We start from the raw sequence: 24,634 nt of genomic DNA, 5'->3' as shown, positions 1-24,634 counted from the left end.
ACGCCAGCATGGTGTCTGGTGTCTGCAACGCCAGCATGGTGTCTGGTGTCTACAACGCCAGCATGGTGTCTACAACGCCAGCATGGTGTTAGCAACGCCAGCATGGTGTCTACAACGCCAGCATGGTGTCTACAACGCCAGCATGGTGTCTACAACGCCAGCATGGTGTCTACAACGCCAGCATGGTGTCTGGTGTCCACAACGCCAGCATGGTGTCTGGTGTCTGCAACGCCAGCATGGTGTCTGGTGTCTGCAACGCCAGCATGGTGTTTACAACGCCAGCATGGTGTCTACAACGCCAGCATGGTGGGGGTTGTGTGCCATACTGAAACCGTCTGTCTTCAGGTCTTTGTCTGAAAGCACACAACCCCCACCAAACCTGGCCAGCATGGTGTCTGGTGTCTGCAACGCCAGCATGGTGTCTGGTGTCTGCAACGCCAGCATGGTGTCTGGTGTCTACAACGCCAGCATGGTGTCTGGTGTCTACAACGCCAGCATGGTGTCTACAACGCCAGCATGGTGTTTACAACGCCAGCATGGTGTCTACAACGCCAGCATGGTGTCTGGTGTCTGCAACGCCAGCATGGTGTCTACAACGCCAGCATGGTGTCTGGTGTCTGCAACGCCAGCATGGTGTCTGGTGTCTACAACGCCAGCATGGTGTCTACAACGCCAGCATGGTGTCTACAACGCCAGCATGGTGTCTACAACGCCAGCATGGTGTTAGCAACGCCAGCATGGTGTACAACGCCAGCATGGTGTCTACAACGCCAGCATGGTGTCTACAACGCCAGCATGGTGTCTGGTGTCTACCACGCCAGCATGGTGTCTGGTGTCTGCAACGCCAGCATGGTGTCTGGTGTCTGCAACGCCAGCATGGTGTTTACAACACCAGCATGGTGTCTACAACGCCAGCATGGTGTCTACAACGCCAGCATGGTGTCTACAACGCCAGCATGGTGTCTGGTGTCTGCAACGCCGACATGGTGTCTGGTGTCTGCAACGCCAGCATGGTGTCTGGTGTCTGCAACGCCAGCATGGTGTCTGGTGTCTGCAACGCCAGCATGGTGTCTGGTGTCTGCAACGCCAGCATGGTGTCTGGTGTCTACAACGCCAGTATGGTGTCTGGTGTCTACAACGCCAGCATGGTGTCTACAACGCCAGCATGGTGTTTACAACGCCAGCATGGTGTCTACTACGCCAGCATGGTGTCTGGTGTCTGCAACGCCAGCATGGTGTCTACAACGCCAGCATGGTGTCTGGTGTCTGCAACGCCAGCATGGTGTCTGGTGTCTGCAATGCCAGCATGGTGTCTACAACGCCAGCATGGTGTCTACAACGCCAGCATGGTGTTAGCAACGCCAGCATGGTGTCTACAATGCCAGCATGGTGTCTACAACGCCAGCATGGTGTCTACAACGCCAGCATGGTGTCTGGTGTCTACAACGCCAGCATGGTGTCTGGTGTCTGCAACGCCAGCATGGTGTCTGGTGTCTACAACGCCAGCATGGTGTCTGGTGTCTACAACGCCAGCATGGTGTCTACAACGCCAGCATGGTGTTAGCAATGCCAGCATGGTGTCTGGTGTCTGCAACGCCAGCATGGTGTCTACAACGCCAGCATGGTGTCTGGTGTCTGCAACGCCAGCATGGTGTCTGGTGTCTACAACGCCAGCATGGTGTCTACAACGCCAGCATGGTGTTAGCAACGCCAGCATGGTGTACAACGCCAGCATGGTGTCTACAACGCCAGCATGGTGTCTACAACGCCAGCATGGTGTCTGGTGTCTACCACGCCAGCATGGTGTCTGGTGTCTGCAACGCCAGCATGGTGTTTACAACGCCAGCATGGTGTCTACAACGCCAGCATGGTGTCTACAACGCCAGCATGGTGTCTACAACGCCAGCATGGTGTCTGGTGTCTGCAACGCCGGCATGGTGTCTGGTGTCTGCAACGCCAGCATGGTGTCTGGTGTCTGCAACGCCAGCATGGTGTCTGGTGTCTGCAACGCCAGCATGGTGTCTGGTGTCTACAACGCCAGTATGGTGTCTGGTGTCTACAACGCCAGCATGGTGTCTACAACGCCAGCATGGTGTTTACAACGCCAGCATGGTGTCTGCAACGCCAGCATGGTGTCAGCAACGCCAGCATGGTGTCTACAACGCCAGCATGGTGTCAGCAACGCCAGCATGGTGTCTACAACGCCAGCATGGTGTCTGCAACGCCAGCATGGTGTCTACAACGCCAGCATGGTGTCGGTGTCTGCAACGCCAGCATGGTGTCTGCAACGCCAGCATGGTGTCTACAACGCCAGCATGGTGTCTACAATGCCAGCATGGTGTCTGCAACGCCAGCATGGTGTCTACAACGCCAGCATGGTGTCTACAACGCCAGCATGGTGTCTGGTGTCTGCAACGCCAGCATGGTGTCTGGTGTCTGCAACGCCAGCATGGTGTCTGGTATCTGCAACGCCAGCATGGTGTTTACAACGCCAGCATGGTGTCTACAACGCCAGCATGGTGTCTACAACGCCAGCATGGTGTCTACAACGCCAGCATGGTGTCTACAACGCCAGCATGGTGTCTACAACGCCAGCATGGTGTCTGGTGTCTACAACGCCGGCATGGTGTCTGGTGTCTGCAACGCCAGCATGGTGTCTGGTGTCTGCAAAGCCAGCATGGTGTCTGGTGTCTGCAACGCCAGCATGGTGTCTGGTGTCTACAACGCCAGCATGGTGTCTGGTGTCTACAACGCCAGCATGGTGTTTACAACGCCAGCATGGTGTCTACAACGCCAGCATGGTGTCTGGTGTCTGCAACGCCAGCATGGTGTCTACAACGCCAGCATGGTGTCTGGTGTCTGCAACGCCAGCATGGTGTCTGGTGTCTACAACGCCAGCATGGTGTCTACAACGCCAGCATGGTGTTAGCAACGCCAGCATGGTGTCTACAACGCCAGCATGGTGTCTACAACGCCAGCATGGTGTCTACAACGCCAGCATGGTGTCTACAACGCCAGCATGGTGTCTGGTGTCCACAACGCCAGCATGGTGTCTGGTGTCTGCAACGCCAGCATGGTGTCTGGTGTCTGCAACGCCAGCATGGTGTTTACAACGCCAGCATGGTGTCTACAACGCCAGCATGGTGGGGGTTGTGTGCCATACTGAAACCGTCTGTCTTCAGGTCTTTGTCTGAAAGCACACAACCCCCACCAAACCTGGCCAGCATGGTGTCTGGTGTCTGCAACGCCAGCATGGTGTCTGGTGTCTGCAACGCCAGCATGGTGTCTGGTGTCTACAACGCCAGCATGGTGTCTGGTGTCTACAACGCCAGCATGGTGTCTACAACGCCAGCATGGTGTTTACAACGCCAGCATGGTGTCTACAACGCCAGCATGGTGTCTGGTGTCTGCAACGCCAGCATGGTGTCTACAACGCCAGCATGGTGTCTGGTGTCTGCAACGCCAGCATGGTGTCTGGTGTCTACAACGCCAGCATGGTGTCTACAACGCCAGCATGGTGTCTACAACGCCAGCATGGTGTCTACAACGCCAGCATGGTGTTAGCAACGCCAGCATGGTGTACAACGCCAGCATGGTGTCTACAACGCCAGCATGGTGTCTACAACGCCAGCATGGTGTCTGGTGTCTACCACGCCAGCATGGTGTCTGGTGTCTGCAACGCCAGCATGGTGTCTGGTGTCTGCAACGCCAGCATGGTGTTTACAACACCAGCATGGTGTCTACAACGCCAGCATGGTGTCTACAACGCCAGCATGGTGTCTACAACGCCAGCATGGTGTCTGGTGTCTGCAACGCCGACATGGTGTCTGGTGTCTGCAACGCCAGCATGGTGTCTGGTGTCTGCAACGCCAGCATGGTGTCTGGTGTCTGCAACGCCAGCATGGTGTCTGGTGTCTGCAACGCCAGCATGGTGTCTGGTGTCTACAACGCCAGTATGGTGTCTGGTGTCTACAACGCCAGCATGGTGTCTACAACGCCAGCATGGTGTTTACAACGCCAGCATGGTGTCTACTACGCCAGCATGGTGTCTGGTGTCTGCAACGCCAGCATGGTGTCTACAACGCCAGCATGGTGTCTGGTGTCTGCAACGCCAGCATGGTGTCTGGTGTCTGCAATGCCAGCATGGTGTCTACAACGCCAGCATGGTGTCTACAACGCCAGCATGGTGTTAGCAACGCCAGCATGGTGTCTACAATGCCAGCATGGTGTCTACAACGCCAGCATGGTGTCTACAACGCCAGCATGGTGTCTGGTGTCTACAACGCCAGCATGGTGTCTGGTGTCTGCAACGCCAGCATGGTGTCTGGTGTCTACAACGCCAGCATGGTGTCTGGTGTCTACAACGCCAGCATGGTGTCTACAACGCCAGCATGGTGTTAGCAATGCCAGCATGGTGTCTGGTGTCTGCAACGCCAGCATGGTGTCTACAACGCCAGCATGGTGTCTGGTGTCTGCAACGCCAGCATGGTGTCTGGTGTCTACAACGCCAGCATGGTGTCTACAACGCCAGCATGGTGTTAGCAACGCCAGCATGGTGTACAACGCCAGCATGGTGTCTACAACGCCAGCATGGTGTCTACAACGCCAGCATGGTGTCTGGTGTCTACCACGCCAGCATGGTGTCTGGTGTCTGCAACGCCAGCATGGTGTTTACAACGCCAGCATGGTGTCTACAACGCCAGCATGGTGTCTACAACGCCAGCATGGTGTCTACAACGCCAGCATGGTGTCTGGTGTCTGCAACGCCGGCATGGTGTCTGGTGTCTGCAACGCCAGCATGGTGTCTGGTGTCTGCAACGCCAGCATGGTGTCTGGTGTCTGCAACGCCAGCATGGTGTCTGGTGTCTACAACGCCAGTATGGTGTCTGGTGTCTACAACGCCAGCATGGTGTCTACAACGCCAGCATGGTGTTTACAACGCCAGCATGGTGTCTACTACGCCAGCATGGTGTCTGGTGTCTGCAACGCCAGCATGGTGTCTACAACGCCAGCATGGTGTCTGGTGTCTGCAACGCCAGCATGGTGTCTGGTGTCTGCAATGCCAGCATGGTGTCTACAACGCCAGCATGGTGTCTACAACGCCAGCATGGTGTCTACAACGCCAGCATGGTGTTAGCAACGCCAGCATGGTGTCTACAATGCCAGCATGGTGTCTACAACGCCAGCATGGTGTCTACAACGCCAGCATGGTGTCTGGTGTCTACAACGCCAGCATGGTGTCTGGTGTCTGCAACGCCAGCATGGTGTCTGGTGTCTGCAACGCCAGCATGGTGTCTGGTGTCTGCAACGCCAGCATGGTGTCTACAACGCCAGCATGGTGTCTACAACGCCAGCATGGTGTTAGCAATGCCGGCATGGTGTCTACAACGCCGGCATGGTGTCTGCAACGCCGGCATGGTGTCTGCAACGCCGGCATGGTGTCTGCAACGCCGGCATGGTGTCAGCAACGCCGGCATGGTGTCTGCAACGCCGGCATGGTGTCTGCAAGGCCAGCATTGTGTCTGCAAGGCCAGCATGGTGTCAGCAACGCCAGCATGGTGTCTACAACGCCAGCATGGTGTCTACAACGCCAGCATGGTGTCTACAACGCCAGCATGGTGTTTACAACGCCAGCATGGTGTCTACAATGCCAGGGTTGTGGGTTCGATTCCCACTGGGGGCCAGTACAAAAAAATAATAATAATAATTAATGAAATGAAATTGTATGAAATGTATGCATTCAAATGTAAGTCGCTCTGGATAAGACCGTCTGCTAAATGACAAAAAATGTAAATGTACAAGGTGTCGAAAGCGTTCCACAGGGATGCTGGCCCATGTTGACTCCAATGATTCCCCACAGTTGTGTCCAGTTGGCTGGATGTCCTTTGGGAGGTGGACCATTCTTGATACAGGGAAACTGTTGAGTGTTAAAACAGCAGCATTGCAGTTCTTCACACACTCAAAGGGACTTAAATATTTTGTCTTCCCCATTCACCCTCTGAATAGCACACATACACAATCCATCTTTCAATTGTCTCAAGGGTTAGAAATCTTTTATCCTCCCTTTCATCTACACTGATTGAAGTGATCATAAATTTCTCCTGGTCAGTCTACATCATGGAAAGAGCAGGTGTTCTTAATGTTTTGTCCACTGAGTGTATGTTTATTTATTTTACTAGGCACGTCAGTTAAGAACAAATTCTCATTGACAGATTTTTTTTACCTTGTCAGCTCGGGGATTTGAACTTGCAACCTTTCGGTTACTGGCCCAACGCTCTAACCACTAGGCTACGCTGCCGCCCCATGTTCACTTTATATTGTTACAGGATCTTTCCAGCAGCTAGACAAAGAGGGAGAAGGTGTGGCTGAGATGAACATCACTGAGGTGGGTCCTGGGAATCATTCTCTGCATTTCAACAAACTACCATGCCTTTTAGCAGCCTGTGGTCTGTGTGTTGTCTAACTCTCTCTCTCTCTCCCTCCCACCCTGTATTAATATATGTTTAGTGGCTTTATATGACCATGTGTGGTTAAAGAGGACCAGTTTTATCCCAGGAGACAGAACAGCCAAGTGCCCGGCAGAGTGCCTCTTCCCTGGGACCATGAAGAGCTTCCTAGCCTTACTATCCTCTGCCTGATCCTGAACTATAGAGCCCGACCTGTACTGTACTGTGTTGGCTCAGATATTTTATGTCCCCATTGTCCTTTCCGGCATGGTTCCAGCTACTATGGTGAAAGCATAACCAGTTCAGTTCAGTTCAGTTTCGGGTCCTATAGTGTGAATCACTTACTCCTGCCAGCTACACTACAGCACACCCTCTCACCCACTCCACCTCAGCCAACCCCATATAGCAGCGAGGGTACTATTAGCCATGTAATGCAGGGTGAGACCCTTCCAAGCTAAAGACCACACACACCACACCCTATGCTACGGGGTTAGCTTAGCTATACATAATGTTGGAATTGTTTGATAGAAAAAACAGTCACTGTAGAACTGTAGATCTGTCTGTAAACAGCATGGGTCATAGTAGAACTTGTATTGAAGACATTATTTGACTATGCCCAGTAGGGGTCAGTATTGACTAGTTTCAGATCTGGTGTGTGGTTATCATATTACTGTGTATGAGAAAATACACTATTTTAGTTATTGTTCGAAGTATAACTGATCTGGCTGAAAATATAGCAAATCCTAGTTTTATGGGTTTAAATATTTCATATTGGATAATATTTTAGACACTGACCAAGTGGATTGGATTACAATGCAGATTAAAAGGGGATGGTTTATGGTTCATCTCATTTTGACTTTGGGGGGTATAATTAATCTTACCTTGTGTTGTCTATATGGATGAATTATCACTAAAACCAAAAGGAAGCTGTGAGAGAAAGAGTCCAACATAATAATGGAATCAAGCAATGCCTACTGTACTAACAAGCGGTCTCTCCCTATAATGAGACACAGCTTTTTGTTAGTGACATTTCATAACATATTTCAAAGTAGTAGAGAAGAGATCACTTTTATTTATCTCTATTATTTCTGATTTCATCTAATATCTACATGTTGCTGTTAGAGAAGTTTTGATTGTGTCAATCCTGTCTCCAAAAGCTAGTGATTGTAAATGTAGGGTGTGCCTTCAATAAAGTCATGTTCATGGTAACTAACTCCTGTGAATTAATGTTGTAGTGTACGTGTCAAACTCATTCCACGGAGTGTTTGCGGGTTTTTTTCTTCGTTCCTCCCTTTGTATTTGATGAATTAAAGGTTTAATTAAAGAACTCTCCACATCTGGTTGCCTTAAGTCTTGAATACTGGGCCCTCCGTGTAATCAGTTCAGCAGCCCTGCTGTAGTGGATGGTCGTTGAAACTCTCTAGGCTTCCACTGAATCCGTATCGGTGAACATCAGCGCTATAGCGCGATTGAAATTTAAACGCATGTTCACGGAATCGGAAATGACCTTTCAATTTAAATCGCTCTAAATAACGCTAAACTTCCGTGATAAGGATTAAATCGAGCTCTTACAATTCATAAGAGCTTTTGTCATGATTTAACACACAATCACGCACATAAATACATGATCTAGATAGGCTGATGGTAGCAGGGCTGCATTAAAGGTTATATTTATTGCCACTACAGCGACGTCTCCTCATTCTCCGGCCTGCGTTCATAATCAAGTGGGAAGGTGGTATTTGCCACGTAAGACTGGGGTGGAAAAGCCACTTCAACGCCCCTCCAACTCGTAATTACGAGCGCGAACCTCGTCTATTGCCGCGTTCAAGTAGTAGTCGGAACTAAGAAACTTGGACATTTCCGACTTGCTAACTGGTTGTAGTGACACACGTGCCAAGTTCAATGAATCAGTAAGTCGGAAATGTCGGAGTTTCCTAGTTCGGACAAGCATGTGATGTTGCATATCATCCCTGAGCTCCGACTTCTCACATGCTGACCTTTGACATCACCCACTAAGGAAATTACCTCAATAAAAGCAATTTGACATCACCTAAGGATTTTTTAATTTATTTTTTATTAGCCTTTATTTAACTAGGCAAGTCAGTTAAGAACGACGCTGGGACGACGCTGGGCCATTGTGCACCGCCCTATGGGACTCCCAATCACGGCCGGTTGTGATACAGACCGGGATCAAACCAGGGTCTGTAGTGACGCCTTTAGCGCTGAGATGCAGTGCCTTAGACCGCTGCGCCACTCGGGAGCCTTAATGACCTCGATAAAAGCATTTTGACGTCACCTACGAAGGAAATGACCTCCATAAATAGCATTTTTTTTAGCAGTTAAATGTAACAACAACAATGCGTGTAATAAAAAGCAATCTATTGATGTGATTTTTGAACACTATAAATTTGTTTACAAGCAGGATAGCTGTACATTCAGTTCATGGTTGAGTCAGCTTGCTGGCCATTAGCCAACCGGCGTTTCTCAATAAGTTCAAAGCACATGAACGCATCCAACTGGTAATTACCACCTTCCAACTTGGTTGTGAACACAGCATTAGTGTTGGTCTGTGACAGCTATAAAAGTCAATCAGCATCCTTACTATTGTGATGAAGCTGTAGAACAGTTTCTAAGGGAAGATGTAACTAAATCATGAACGAATTGCTCGCCAGACTCTGAGAAAGCTGATATAAGGTAGAGCAGGCAGGTCTTGGCGGGGGGAGCTGTTTATAATGAACGTTGGGTTTTGTAGCCTTTGCAAGTATCCGCGTTACACTCGCCCACACCCCATTGGTCCGGTCCCGTCAGCTGGGAGAGCTAAGGGTTTTTAAATGTTCATTATTATGTAGATATCCTCTTTCGTTGGCCTAGTCTTGTTGAAATGTTTTTGGAATGTGTAGTTTTTAAAAATACAGCTTGGGTTATGTGGTGAACAGAACGGGGCTGGTAGACTTCATAGGTCAGTGGAGGAGGGGAGGTTCTATGGCTCTATCATGTGTGGGTCTGGGTCTGTGGACTGGGTCTGTGGTCTGTGGACTGGGTCTGTGGACTGGGTCTGTGGTCTGTGGACTGGGTCTGTGGACTGGGTCTGTGGTCTGTGGACTGGGTCTGTGGTCTGTGGACTGGGTCTGTGGACTGGGTCTGTGGTCTGTGGTCTGTGGACTGGGTCTGTGGTCTGGGTCGTAGGCTGTGATGCCCCTATGTGCAGTCAGTGGATTTGCATGTTTGTACAATTGCGTTTCATTGGGCTAAGCCCGGTTTGGAGTGAGGTAATAGTATCACGTAGATGTTCAGTTCTCCTTCACTGTAAACCTCACACGTGTGTGTGTGTGTAGTGTCACTTAAGCGCGTTATCACACTTAGCATGTTTGTCTTAGGCCTTCAGGTCATTGCAGCACTTCTGATTGGGTTACAGAGACTGCAGGAATGTAGGTCACCTAGCATTTCATGCACGCCGTCTCATGAAATGGTGTATTTAATAATAAAGATAATTGTTTGCTATATCTGTGTTGGTGTCCTATTATTTAACACCGGTCAAACAACGGTGATGGCAGCATGATGCTACTCTGCTCAGTAATTGCCCACCTCTCGGGTGGTCTAGCGCTCTTTATCACACTATTACCGACAGCCTGGATAATACCTTGGCTGTCATCACTAGTCCAAACAGTTACCGTTGTGCAACTAAAACGGGAGTTTATATTGACCATATTTCCGGTAGTTCCCTCCCCGTTTCGTTCCATTCGGTCCCTGTTAAGAAACGTTTCACGACAGAATCGGGGTAAGGAATACGCCCCTGGTCTGAATCCACTAGAAACCAAACAGAACGACGCTGGGAGGGAGGGACCTACCTGAATGTGGCCAATACAAACTCGTTTTAGTTACTGTCCGACTAATGAATACAGCCCGGAAGTTATCCACATTCCTCACACCTAAAGTAAATGTTTCTCAAGAAAGGATATAAAACAATTAAGTTGGCCACTTTGTTTGCCCACGTATATTGCATTCATTCGGATTTAACTACCGAATTATGTTACATACAGAGCAAAGTGTTTGTGAGGCAGATTTCTACAGTCCTACCTGTGAGAAGGTATGCATGTGCAGTAGTTTATACCATAGGCGCTGTGTACGGAAGCTGTGATGAACATCTGAACACTTTCCCTGGCTGCCACTGCTCTTACTCAACAAAATGTTTGGAGATTTATAAAAAAAATTGAAAAAGTTGTAGAAATACAGTGCCTTAAAGTATTCAGACCCCTAGACTTTTTCCACATTTTGTTAGGTTACAGCCTTATTCTAAAATGTATTAAATTGTTTTCCCCCCCTTAATCCTTCTACACACAATACCCCAGAATGACAGAGCAAAAACAGTAAAAAATATTATTGCTAATTTATAAAAAAAATAAACGGATTATTTACATAAGTATTCAGACCCTCAGTCTTCTTGGGTATGACGCTACATACTTGGCACACCTGTATTTGGGGAGTTTCTCCCATTCTTCTCTGCAGATCTTCTCAACCTCTCGGGTTGATTTGGGAGCGTTGCTGCAGTTATTTTCAGGTCTCTCCTGAGATGTTTGATCGGGTTCAAGTCTGGGTCTAAGTTCCTGAGCGGGGCAGGTTTTCATCAAGGATCACTCTGTACTTTGCTCTGTTCATCTTCACCTCAATCCTGACTCGTCTCCCGGTCCCTGCCGCTGAAAAAACATCCCCACAACATGATGCTGCCACCACCATGCTTCACCGTAGGGATGTTACCAGGTTTCCTCCAGACTTGATGCTTGGCATTCAGGCCAAAGAGTTCAATTTTGGATTCATCAGACCAGAGAATCTTCTTTCTCATTGTCTGAGAGTCTTAGGTGGTTTTTGGCAAACTCCAAACGGGCTGTCATGTGACTTACTGAGGAGTGGCTCAGTTGGTAGAGCATGGTGTGGCTCAGTTAGTAGAGCATGGTGTTTGCAACGCCAGGGTTGTGGGTTCGATTCCCACAGGGGACCAGTACGGGAAATTTTTTTATGAAATGTATGCATTCACTACTGTAAATTGCTCTGGAAAAGAGCGTCTGCTAAATGACTAAAATGTAAATGGCTTCCGTTTGGCCAAAGCTAATGTTACTTTATTGCCTTTTAGCTATTTTACACAGCATTTTATGTCATATAGCTAGCTATGTTTTCCAGAGCGCTTTTCAATTGGCATTTCTCCCCGTTTTCAGTCACATGTGGGGACTGGATTAGGTGTGAGAGGTACAGGAGGTGGACCCATGAGTTGTGCTCCAATTTAATAGGGATGGATTATTTGTGACCTATTTACAAATTAGAATCAGGCAATAGCAGAGCATAAGAGTTGCCACATCAATGTTACACTGAATGAATTAGTTACGTTTTTAGTTATTGTTATTAAATGCTATATATCCCAGTTGTATTAGTTATATTCTAATGAATATTTATGAATTAAAAACAACTATTAAACCTTTTTCTCCTTTATGTCATTTTAAAGACTACTGGGAATTTAAAATCTTGACTTGTACATCGTGGATTGTATGGAGAGAAACCTTTTTCTAAAAATATTTATTAAAAAACTTAAGTATAAAACTGTAGCAGTTTATATCCCTTTATAGTTTATCTACAAACCATTTTTTTTCCCTTCTATAAACGTTGCTTTTTTTGTGTCAGCAATTAGACATTGTTCATAGGGGGCGGATAGTTGCCCCAACTACATTTCACCCCATGCCAACGTCAAAACGTCATCAAAAAGCGACCCAATGATAAGCAAACATATTTAGGACTAAATGCGCACTAACATTTTATGTATTTAAAAAAATAATAATAATAATATTCTGATAACAGCTTGTACGTTCGTTTTGATTGATTACTCAACTAAAAGGCGAAAACGAAAGGGGGAAAAATGGAATATTTGTCATAAAACACACTAGGTTGAGAGAAACATACATCTATCTATCTTATTTCTATGCTTTTGTTACGCCCTATTCATTTCAATGGGTACGCCCTTCGCATCATCCGATCCGACACCACTGCCATGGTTAGCTGCTGCTGCCGTCTCAAGGGCTGCTTCACTCCTGCTTAGCGGCTGGGGTTTTTGTTTGTTGGAAACGACGATAGAAATACTGCGTGTGTTTTGTTGTTGAAGGGACTATTTCATTTTTTTTCTGGGAATCATACAAGACCTGGATATAAAACGAAGGTTTTGTTCGTTTGGATCGAGGTGTGTGTGAGGAGCTCGGCTGTCTTCTTGGTCGGCTTGGGGGAGAAAAGACACTGCGTATCAAATAGCAGGTAAAATCATCGCTATGCAACCGACAACGTCGTTAGTTGTGTAGCTAGTTAACGTACTTTGCTAAATCGTTTTGTTTACTTGCTAGCTAGCTAACGCGACGTAGCTAAGCTGTCATCCCCTCTCCCTAAAAATAATAATAATACTTTTTAAAAAATCACGTCGTTTTGATAGCTAACGTTAGCTAGCTAGCTGCTATTTGTCAGTTCAACTAGACAATTGGTGAAATAAGCAAACGTTAGCATGCTAACGTTTAGTATCTTTAGGTTAACAGCTCAATCTTATCCAACGTTACGCTAGTTAGCTAGCTAGCTAACTGTCAAAGAAACTGCAGAATGTTAGCTAGCTAGCTAACATCAAAGATGTCGCAAGGATCTAACAGATGGAAAGGATTAGACGTTTATTTTAATTTTTTTAATGTTCACTAACGTTACTTTTGAGCGAAATGGTCAAAAGAGAAATACGCAGGGCTGCTTATGATTAATGTCATGTGCAGTAAATCGGTGTGTCATTGTAGGACAGTGTTTTTAAAGGCTGGATCGTCCACATGTTAGATGATAATAGCTAGCTAGGCCTAGTCCTTATGTTCGGACGTGGGTTTCATCGTGTGCTGCAACCATAATGCGTTTCATTAATCACTGCAATAGGCCGATTCTGCAGTTTCTGAGACAGTTCCCCAAGTGTCCCCACATTGAAAGAGACATTGCCAGGCTGCCACTCATGCTATGGGAATGCTGTCTGGTTAAGGAGGGCTTGCTGGGGAAGGAGTAGTTTAGTATTACAAGTTATAAATGGAAACCAATAACTGTGGTCCAGGACGTTAGTGCGGCTTGTTAATGTTGAGCATATCTTTCACTAACCCCAGAGCTACTGAAACCACTGCTCCTTGGAAAGTCCAGTGACAACGACAGTGCCTCTTTTATACAGACAGGATGAATATGAGATGGCCACGGTATGAGATGGCCACGGAATGAGATGGCCACGGTATGAGATGTATGAGATGGCCACGGAATGAGATGTATGAGATGGCCACGGTATGAGATGGCCACGGTATGAGATGGCCACGGTATGAGATGGCCACGGTATGAGATGGCCACGGTATGAGATGTATGAGATGGCCACGGTATGAGATGGCCACGGTATGAGATGGCCACGGTATGAGATGGCCACGGTATGAGATGGCCACGGTATGAGATGGCCACGGTATGAGATGGCCACGGTATGAGATGTATGAGATGGCCACGGAATGAGATGGCCACGGAATGAGATGGCCACGGTATGAGATGGCCACAGTATGAGATGTATGAGATGGCCACGGTATGAGATGGCCACGGTATGAGATGGCCACGGAATGAGATGTATGAGATGGCCACGGAATGAGATGGCCACGGTATGAGATGGCCACGGTATGAGATGGCCACGGTATGAGATGGCCACGGTATGAGATGGCCACGGTATGAGATGGCCACGGTATGAGATGTATGAGATGGCCACGGTATGAGATGGCCACGGTATGAGATGGCCACGGAATGAGATGGCCACGGTATGAGATGTATGAGATGGCCACGGAATGAGAGGGCCACGGTATGAGATGGCCACAGTATGAGATGTATGAGATGGCCACGGTATGAGATGGCCATGGTATGAGATGGCCACGGAATGAGATGTATGAGATGGCCACGGAATGAGATGGCCACGGTATGAGATGGCCACGGTATGAGATGGCCACGGAATGAGATGGCCACGGTATGAGATGTATGAGATGGCCACGGAATGAGATGGCCACGGTATGAGATGGCCACGGTATGAGATGGCCACGGTATGAGATGGCCACGCTGTATGTGTGCGTGTCCGCACCCACACACACAGCGTGGCTGTCAGTGAGAAAGTAGATAATATGCACCAAGCTTATCTTTATGAAGGTCTAGTTTGGTCTATAGTTAATCAAAACAATAATTTCTGCACAGAACACTGAGTTTATGGTTGCTTTCCAAATGGTGTCCTATTCAATGCACTACAGGGCTCTGGTCAAAAGTATTGCACTAAATAGAGCCACACTGGTTGACACTAGTCACTTGTTAGTTGTGGACTGCCCTTCCAGACTCCTTACCACCAGTGGCTGGAGCAGGCAGGCTGTTGCTAAGATACCTTTGGTGCTAATGTCCATTCATGAAGACCCAGAGTAGTCATTTATCAACCGTTTGTGAATTTCTTACATAATTCTGGCATACCTGGAGATTGTAGGATTTGCGTGCGCCACATATGGGATTTATCAAACTGTCGTATGCAACATGTTTATATATGCATGTTTTCATTGATAAATCAGGGCCATGTTATATTTGTGTACTTGTGAATGAGTGTTACACTCCTGCTTGGTAAACAGCATCCATCCACATTTTATGGTAACAAAAACACCCTCATTTGCTGTATGATTTGGAAATGTTGAAACTGGGCTATAAAAAAAAAAAAAGCAAATTTGATAACATTTCTGTAAAAGGTGTGGGCGGACTCTTTTGCAGTGACTGTCTACAGCCCACCGCCTATACCGAGTGCCAAACGCTGGTCGCCCATTCTGCAAGATTGATCGTCTATTGAAAAAATGTTAAAGTGCCGTCTACAGCCCAGCCCACATTTTTATATGCAAAAGACAAATTGTTTAATATTTTATCAATCCAGGATTGTTTCTCGTGCCTTGGTATAGGCTCTGAGATGAAATAGGTTGTCTAGATCCCGACCGATAGGCGATTTTATTTTTTGTTTATTCTGATTTTAGTGTGGAAACATTAAACGATGTGTATTATTATAGCTGGAATTAAGAAATTACTTTCTGAAATAATAATTACACTCAAAAAAAAAAAAAGGTAATCCCCAGATGTGGTCTTAGCATTGTTGTGAGCACAGAAAATCCAGTATTTGTTTTTGCTTTAGTAGTGTAAAACAGACAAAATGGGGGAAATTCGGAACTTGGAAAAACTAAACCAAAACAGAATTTTTGGGTCCAAAAAAATAAATAAGTAAAACGTCTAAACTGATTTTAAAAGCCCCTAACATTGTTTTTTTTTTGCTGTGCATGACTGCACTTTAGAGTGTCATCCTGCAGCACGGCATTTTGAGGAAAGTTGAGGTCAAGTCCAATCCCAAGAGGGAGAGAGGTTGTGCCATCCTATAAATGTTTTAGTGAAATATAATGTATCACATTTCAGCAGACTCTTTTATCCAAAGCGACTTAGTCATGAATACATTTCTACGTATGGTTGGTCCTGGAAATCAAACCCAATATCCTGGCGTTGTAATGCTCTACCAAGATGCATGATGGGTTATAAATGCTTTGTGAAGCCTCCATTTTTAGGTGATTTATAAGGCCTTTTATTAAGCGACGCTCGTGTCACCCTTTTTTTTATAAAGCACAGGTTTGTCACATTTGACATAGTGGGTTATGTCACATTTGACATTGGTGGTTATGTCACATTTTATGAACCCTTTATAAAGCATGACATAAGAGTTATAGATTTGTCACATTTATGTAGTGTTTATGAAGCCTTTTTAATAAGATGCACGTCATTTAAAGCGAGACCAACTACTTTATTTACTTCAAGTGCTAATGGTAGTAGCCTACAATTTAAAGAAAAACCTTAAAACACAAACCCTTAGGCGAAAACACTGTTTACGCCTATATCATCCTTTTGAGGAACTTTGGTTCAGGTTATGATATGAACAAAGGAATCTAGCCTGAGAGCATATTTCTGTCCTGCCCTTTTTGAAGCAGCACATGTAATGTCCATGGCCTTTTCGTTGCAAAAAAAGAAGAAGGAAAAAAAAGCAGGTATGTTTGCCGGGTTGTGTCCGGTCCGGGTGATGCTTTCACCTCTCTGGGAGGAAGGACGGCACAACATTTCTCAGCAGCTGAAACCTGCTTCCATCGGAGTGAAAGCTCCCTGGCCATAACAACACCAGGCTTCAGACCATTACAGCTGTAAAGGAGGAAAGCAGAATAAAATAGACAAGACATTCTAGCCTGCTTCCCAGCAATAAGTAATTGACCCCCTAAGTCCAAGCAATATGCTCAAAGATGAAATACCTGAATTGTTGCTTATTCACCTTTGATTATCTCCTTTTGCTGGTGGTGGAGAGCAGGTTTATGCTGAAAGACAAATTCTAGAAAAATAGGTTAAAACATGAATGAATTCATGTCCTATAGCTTGTTGTTGACTGCTACAGCTGTACTAAAATGCCCTGCTGTACACATTGAACCAGCTTCCATACCAACAATGGCAATGCAGACACTACAAGATAACTAGCTAACATTTAGCTTCATAACTACCAGCTGGTCAGATGGAAACTGTGTTCATCTAGCGAGCCAGCTAGTTGAACACACAAAACACCCTATTTATAATCTATTCTAGGCCTTGGTCTATATCCTAATCTGACTTTTGTGCAGGTCATGTTCTTCACAATACAAAATGTTCATATTCATTTATTCAACATAAAAAATATTATTTAAAAACGTCCCTTTTTTTTTTATTTGGCTCATTTGTAGAACATTGTTTTGTTGGTAATAATACAGTGCATTTGGAAAGTATTCAGACCCCTTCCCCTGTTCCACATTTTGTTACGTTACAGCCTTATTCTAAAATTGATTTTAAAAAAAAATCCTCAATATACACACACACAGTACCCCATAATAACAAACCAAAAACAGGTTTTTACAAAAGTTTGCAACTGTATGTAAATACGTTTTTGTATTATTTTTAATAAGTATTCAGACCCTTTGCTATGAGACTTGGAACTTGAGTTCAGGTACATCTTGTTTCCATTGATCATCCTTGAGATGTTTGTACAACTTGATTGAATGAATGTGAACATTTCCAGGATGTAGCAATACTCCATATGTTGAAACATTTATAAGGAGTCTAATGACGCCAAGATGTTTTCTGTATCACTTTACAGATCAAATGGTCTTATAGGAGACATGTTTGTTCTTTAACTAGGCAAGTCAGTTAAGAACAAATTCTTATTTTTCATTGACGGCCTACCAAAAGGCCTCCTGCGGGGACGGGGGCCGGGATAAAAAAAAATACAATTATAGGACAAAACACACATCACGACAAGAGACAACATAACATTTACATAAAGAGAGACCGAAGATGACAAAAACAGCATTGCAGCAATGCAACAGGACAACATGACAGCAGCACAAAACATGGTACAAACATGATTGGGCACAGACAACAACACAAAGGGCAAGAAGGTAGAGACAACAATACATCACACAAAGCAGCCACAACTGTCAGTAAGAGTGTCCATGATTGAGTCTTTGAATGAAGAGATTGAGATTGAACTGTCCGTTTTGAGTGTTTGTTGCAGCTCGTTCCAGTCGCTAGCTGCAGCGAACTGAAAAGAGGAGCGACCCAGGGATGTGTGTTGGTCCAAAAGAGGCCACTTTCAAATGTGAAACATTCATCCTTCCAATTAAGTTTCTATGTGAGAATTGCCAGAAGAATCTGAGGTACCCAAAATATTTTGGGTCTACACTGGCATGAAATCACCCAGTCATCTCACAGTAGAAGAGCAAACAGCCCATTGACCCATCTAGCAGACAGTGATTTGAACCAGGGCTTAGCCTGTGAAGTTCTGCCTCTGTGCACCATTTATTTAACCAGGTAAATTGACTGAGAACACCTCATTTACAGAAACAACCTGGGAAATAGTTACAAGGGAAAGGAGGTATGAATGAGCCAATTGTAATCTGGGGATGATTAGGTGGCCATGATGGTATGAGGGCCAGATTGGGAATTTAGCTTCGTTTACAATAAGCACCATGAGACCTTTAGTGACAAAAGTGAGTCAAGACACCCATTTTACATCCCATCTGGAAGACAGCACCCTACACAGGGCAATGTCCCCAATTACTGCCCTGGGGCATTGGGATATTTTTTAGACCAGAGGAAAGAGGTGCCTCCTACTGGCCCTCCAACACCACTTCCAGCAGCATCTGGTCTCCCATCCAGGGATGGACCAGGACCAACCCTGCTTAGCTTCAGAGGCAAGCCAGCAGTGGGATGCTGGGTGGTATGCTGTTGGCCTTCTGTTGAGTTAAACCAAGGCTAATAAGCTTGTTATGTTCTGCCTCATTATCCTGCCTCCATGCACCTTCTCTAGAGTTGAACTAAGGCTGAGCATGTGATGTTCAGCCTCATTATCCTGCCTCCATGCACCTTCTCTAGAGTTGAACTAAGGCTGAGCATGTGATGTTCAGCCTCATTATCCTGCCTCCATGCATCTTCTCTTGAGTTGAACTAAGGCTGAGCATGTGATGTTCAGCCTCATTATCCTGCCTCCATGCATCTTCTCTTGAGTTGAACTAAGGCTGAGCATGTGATGTTCAGCCTCATTATCCTGCCTCCATGCACCTTCTCTAGAGTTGAACTAAGGCTGAGCATGTGATGTTCAGCCTCATTATCCTGCCTCCATGCACCTTCTCTAGAGTTGAACTAAGGCTGAGCATGTGATGTTCAGCCTCATTATCCTGCCTCCATGCATCTTCTCTTGAGTTGAACTAAGGCTGAGCATGTGATGTTCAGCCTCATTATCCTGCCTCCATGCATCTTCTCTTGAGTTGAACTAAGGCTGAGCATGTGATGTTCAGCCTCATTATCCTGCCTCCATGCATCTTCTCTTGAGTTGAACTAAGGCTGAGCATGTGATGTTCAGCCTCGTTGCGCCTTCTGTTTGTTTTGTATTGTGTGACTGTCTGGGGGAACCGTGGTGTCCTAGCAACCTGCTGCGTCGGGGGGATAGATGACGGCAGCCCAGTTACAGTGGACCTACCCAGCCTACAGTACAGAAACAGTGTGTATAGTGTGTGTGTGCCTACCCAGCCTACAGTACAGAAACAGTGTGTATAGTGTGTGTGTGTGTGTGCCTACCCAGCCTACAGTACAGAAACAGTGTGTATAGTGTGTGTGTGTGCCTACCCAGCCTACAGTACAGAAACAGTGTGTATAGTGTGTGTGTGCCTACCCAGCCTACAGTACAGAAACAGTGTGTATAGTGTGTGTACCTACCTAGCCTACAGTACAGAAACGGTTTGTATAGTGTGTGTACCTACCTAGCCTACAGTACAGAAACAGTGTGTATAGTGTGTGTGTGTGTGTACCTACCCAGCCTACAGTACAGAAACAGTGTCTGTGTGTGTGTGTGTACCTACCTAGCCTACAGTACAGAAACAGTGTGTATAGTCTGTACCTGGACCTGTATTCATGAAGCCTCTCATGTGGGCCTAATCTGATTCATTTTGATCTAAATTACAAAACTGATCCGAGATCAGCACTCCTTATACACTGACTGGTCCAGGTCCACACTATACACACTGACTGGTCCAGGTCCACACTATACACACTGACTGGTCTAGTAGAGATACTGACTGACTGACGACAGTCCAGGTCCAGTAGGGTGACTGACTGACGACAGTCCAGGTCCAGTAGGGTGACTGACTGACTGACTGACTGAAGACAGTCCAGGTCCAGTAGGGTGACTGACTGACTGACTGACGACAGTCCAGGCCCAGTAGGGTGACTGACTGACTGACGACAGTCCAGGCCCAGTAGGGTGACTGACTGACTGAAGACAGTCCAGGCCCAGTAGGGTGACTGACTGACTGACTGACGACAGTCCAGGCCCAGTAGGGTGACTGACTGACTGACGACAGTCCAGGCCCAGTAGGGTGACTGACTGACTGAAGACAGTCCAGGCCCAGTAGGGTGACTGACTGACTGACTGGAGACAGTCCAGGTACAGTAGGGTGACTGACTGACTGAAGACAGTCCAGGCCCAGTAGGGTGACTGACTGACTGGAGACAGTCCAGGCCCAGTAGGGTGACTGACTGACTGACTGACTGACGACAGTCCAGGCCCAGTAGGGTGACTGACTGACTGACGACAGTCCAGGCCCAGTAGGGTGACTGACTGACTGACTGACTGACTGACGACAGTCCAGGCCCAGTAGGGTGACTGACTGACTGGAGACAGTCCAGGCCCAGTAGGGTGACTGACTGACTGACTGACGACAGTCCAGGTCCAGTAGGGTGACTGACTGACTGACTGACGACAGTCCAGGCCCAGTAGGGTGACTGACTGACTGACTGAAGACAGTCCAGGCCCAGTAGGGTGACTGACTGACTGACTGAAGACAGTCCAGGCCCAGTAGGGTGACTGTGTTTAGTTGAGGTATAGTAAGTAGTCAGGGTGTAACAGTTTTCGTACAGAACCATTCAGTATGTGGAGCTCCGGTTCGGTCCGCACCGTCAACCTGAGTGAATACATATAACACACAGAAGGAATAGGCCTAAATGCTATGCCTGAGCTGCATTGTATGTCTGTTGAGTAAATCTGAGCATTCTGGGACACTCAAATTAGTATGATATGGTTATATAAGACAAAAAAAAACCACATTTAAGCTGGTTGGTCGGAGTGGATGAGTGGGCGTACTGATTTGGAACCGGGCTGTCTCCCTGGTCTGACCGCGAAGTCGAATCAAAACAAAAATGACTTCATTTAAGCATGTGTATTTTTGGTATTTATTAGGATACCCATTAGCCGGTGGAAAAGCATCAGCTACTCTTCCTGGGGTCCACACCGAACATGATACAGAACATTACATATGTTTTTTTTTAAACGGTCACACAGCCTAATTAGTAGGATTATGTTTTTCACCTGCAAAAGTGATTAGTTTTGATAAAAACTATTTTATCTGCTTTCCCAATGAAAACTAGTTTGACAATTCAAATATTTATTTTCTGGAAAAGAGAGATATTTTCTGGACGATGCATGCACCATGCTGCCTTGTTGACAACATGACTGAGCGTCACAGGTTACTGTTCGTTTTGAGAAGGGTGCTCCTCCTTCCCCACGTCGTCGGGCCATAGCCCAATATACCCCGGGTCAAATGAATCAAACCCCCCTCAGTGAGATGAGAAGTACCGCACTACAGACATAGCCGATTTGATGAGTCACACAAGTGCACATATTTTACTCTTTGTAAGAAGACATTATAGCATAGGCCTAAATCGTGTCTGAACCATGTCCACACCCATACTGCACTTTATCCTAATGTTTTAATCGTTAATCGTTTCACGATGAGTAATCGTGTTTTCCTTTAAGAAGATGCATGTTATTCCCAAAGGTGCTGTCATCAGACATTATGAGTCATGATCGTCTATGGAATCATGAAAACCAACACTTAGGATTTTCTTAAATAAACAACAATTAACAACAAAAAACTGTTGGAATTTCATTTTCCCGCTGTACCGAATCCGAACCGTGACACCAGAACCAGAACACTTACCGAACCCTCGTCACGCTCGTCGTACGAACTGGAAGCATACTCGGACCAACGTGCAGCGCGATCTGGGTTCCACATCTTTTATTAGTGAAACGCACAAAACAATAAACAGCAAACGAAACGTGAAGTCATGGAGTACTCACAGGCAACTACACAGAAACAAGATCCCACAAAACACAGTGGGGAAATAGCTGCCTAAATATGATCCCCAATCAGAGACAACGATAAACAGCTGCCTCTGATTGGGAACCATACCAGGCCAACATAGAAATAAATAACCTAGACAAGAACAACCCCCCCCCCTAGTCACACCCCGACCTAACCAAAATAGAGAATAAAAAGGCTCTCTATGGACAGGGCGTGACAGTACCCACCCCCCCAAAGGTGCGGACTCCGGCCGCAAGACCTGAAACCAACTGGGGAGGGTAGTGGGGGGGACTAGTGTCAGTGGCGGCTCCGGTGCAGGTCTTTGCCCCCGCCCAGACCAAGGCTCCGGCCATGGAGCTGAGTTGGCCGCCGTGCCTGGACATCGGCGCAGAGGAAGGCTCCGGCCTTGGAACTGGGCCCTGACACAGAGGAAGGCACCGGCCTTGGAGCGGGACTGGACACCGTGCCTGGACTGGGCACCGGCGCAGAGGAAGGCACCGGCATTGGAGCGGGACTGGATGCTGTGCCTGGACTGGGCACCGGCGCAGAAGAAGACTCTAGCCTTGGAGCTGGACTGGAGGCCGTGCCTGGACTGGGCCCCGACACAGAGGAAGGCACCGGCATTGGAGCGGGACTGAATGCTGTGCCTGGACTGGGCACCGGCGCAGAAGAAGACTCTAGCCTTGGACCTGGACTGGACGCCGTGCCTGAACTGGGCACCGGCGCAGAGGAAGGCTCCTGCCCTGGAGCAGGACTGGGCGCCTTGCCTGGAAGCTCCGGACCGTTGACCCCCGCTGGAGGCTCCGAAACGTTGACCGTCGCAGGTGGTTCCGGACTGTGAACCGTCGCCGGAAGCGGAGGCTCCGTCCTGGGGACCGTCGCCGGAGGCTCTGGACTGGGGACACATACTTCAGGGCGAGTGCGAGGAGCAGGCACAGGATGTACCGGACTGTGGAGGTGCACTGGAGACCTGGTGCGTAGAGGCGGCACAAATTGTGCCGGAACGGTGACACATACTTCAGGGCGAGTGCGTGGAGGAGACACAGGACGTACCGGACTGGGGAGGCGCACTGGATGCCAGATGCGTGAAACCGGTGCAGATGACACCGGACTGGTGTCACGCTCCTCAGCACGCCCGCGCTGCAGCACTCTCATCGCCACCACCTCTCTCCGGAATCTTTCATCGAGTTCCTCCTTCGACTCCCTGACGGTCTCTGGCTCATAACCTCGGCTCCGCCGACCACCCCGTGTGCCCCCCCCCCAAAACAAATTCGGGCTGTCTTTGTGGCCGCAAACCCCGGCGTCGTCGCTGGCCTCCCTTCTCTCCTTGCGTCTGCTTCCACGGCAGGCTTTCGTGTCCTGCCAAGATTTCCTCCCAAGTCCAGGATATTGTCTCCTGTGGGGGTACGGGGTCAGTGTGGGGGTACGGGGTCAGTGTGGGGGTACGGGGTCAGTGTGGGGGTACGGGGTCAGTGTGGGGGTACGGGGTCAGTGTGGGGGGGTTGGTGTGGGGGTACGGGGTCAGTGTGGGGGGGTCGGTGTGGGGGGTACGGGATCGGTGTGGGGGGTACGGGGTCGGTGTGGGGGGTACAGGGGTCAGTGTGGGGGGTCGGTGTGGGGGTACGGGGTCAGTGTGGGGGTACGGGGTCGATACTGTAGTAAATGTTCAGGTCCCGTGTGGCTCAGTTGGTAGAGCATGGTGTTTGCAACGCCAGGGTTGTGGGTTCGATTCCCACGGGGGGACCAGTACGGAAAAAAATTTTATGAAATGTATGCATTCACTACTGTAAGTCGCTCTGGATAAGAGCGTCTGCTAAATGACTAAAATGTAAATGTAGGTCTGGAAGTTGGACAGTTGGCTCATACTACTGTTCTATAGTGTTTTCTCTCTGACTTAGACACCATTTTAAATTCTTTTACTGTTTTGTGTGAAGGTTACCACACACTGAGCCCTGAGCTATGCGTTCAGTACGCTCTGTGACTAGAGTTGACAGCCATCCATTTGATGAGTCAAAGTGCAGACAGAAGGTTTGTTTGTTCAGAGAAGTCCCTCCTTCCCTCTCTCTCCTTTACAGATTCTGCATATTAGATTATATGAAATATGTTGACAGGAATCTGGGAACATCCTAACCTGTCCCAAATGGGACCCTATTTCCTACATAATGCACTACTTTATACCAGAACCTTATGGGCCCTAGTGCACTATGTAGGGAACAGGGTGCCATTTGGAAACATCCTCGACTGAGAATGACGCGTCAGTTCTGATAAGCATGTGTAAGTATGCTTGTTTTTCTTCTCGTGGGTCATTGATTTATTAGGAAAGTATGCTGTTGCCAGCATTCAGACCCATCTACAGGTCTGAACTTGCTTAGTTAAGCTGTTCTATGGTTCAGGAGGAGGATCTAGGCTGGA

At 47.4% G+C, this 24,634-nt stretch overlaps 2 protein-coding genes across 6 annotated transcripts in view; both read left to right on the top strand.

The window, feature by feature from the left end:
• LOC115201754 (calpain-1 catalytic subunit) overlaps nt 1–7,659 on the top strand; it is a 55,321-nt gene extending 47,662 nt beyond the window's left edge. For all 4 annotated transcript variants that reach the window (XM_029765640.1, XM_029765638.1, XM_029765639.1 and 1 more), the window contains 2 exons: nt 6,327–6,385; nt 6,508–7,659. In XM_029765640.1, coding sequence (XP_029621500.1) covers nt 6,327–6,385; nt 6,508–6,534 — 86 coding nt within the window. In that variant the 3' untranslated portion in view covers nt 6,535–7,659. The remainder of the gene's footprint in view (nt 1–6,326; nt 6,386–6,507) is intronic.
• A 4,814-nt stretch (nt 7,660–12,473) lies between these two features.
• The window catches only part of LOC115201753 (CSC1-like protein 2), a 113,117-nt gene continuing 100,956 nt past the window's right edge, over nt 12,474–24,634 (top strand). For both annotated transcript variants that reach the window (XM_029765637.1, XM_029765635.1), the window contains exon 1: nt 12,474–12,737. The gene's annotated coding sequence lies outside the window, so the exon portion shown is untranslated. The remainder of the gene's footprint in view (nt 12,738–24,634) is intronic.

This window comes from Salmo trutta, chromosome 10 (genome assembly GCF_901001165.1).
Source record: "Salmo trutta chromosome 10, fSalTru1.1, whole genome shotgun sequence".
Lineage (NCBI taxonomy): Eukaryota > Metazoa > Chordata > Actinopteri > Salmoniformes > Salmonidae > Salmo > Salmo trutta.
The sequence above is the reverse complement of the archived record's forward strand: the minus strand, read 5'-3'. Positions and strand labels throughout refer to the sequence as shown.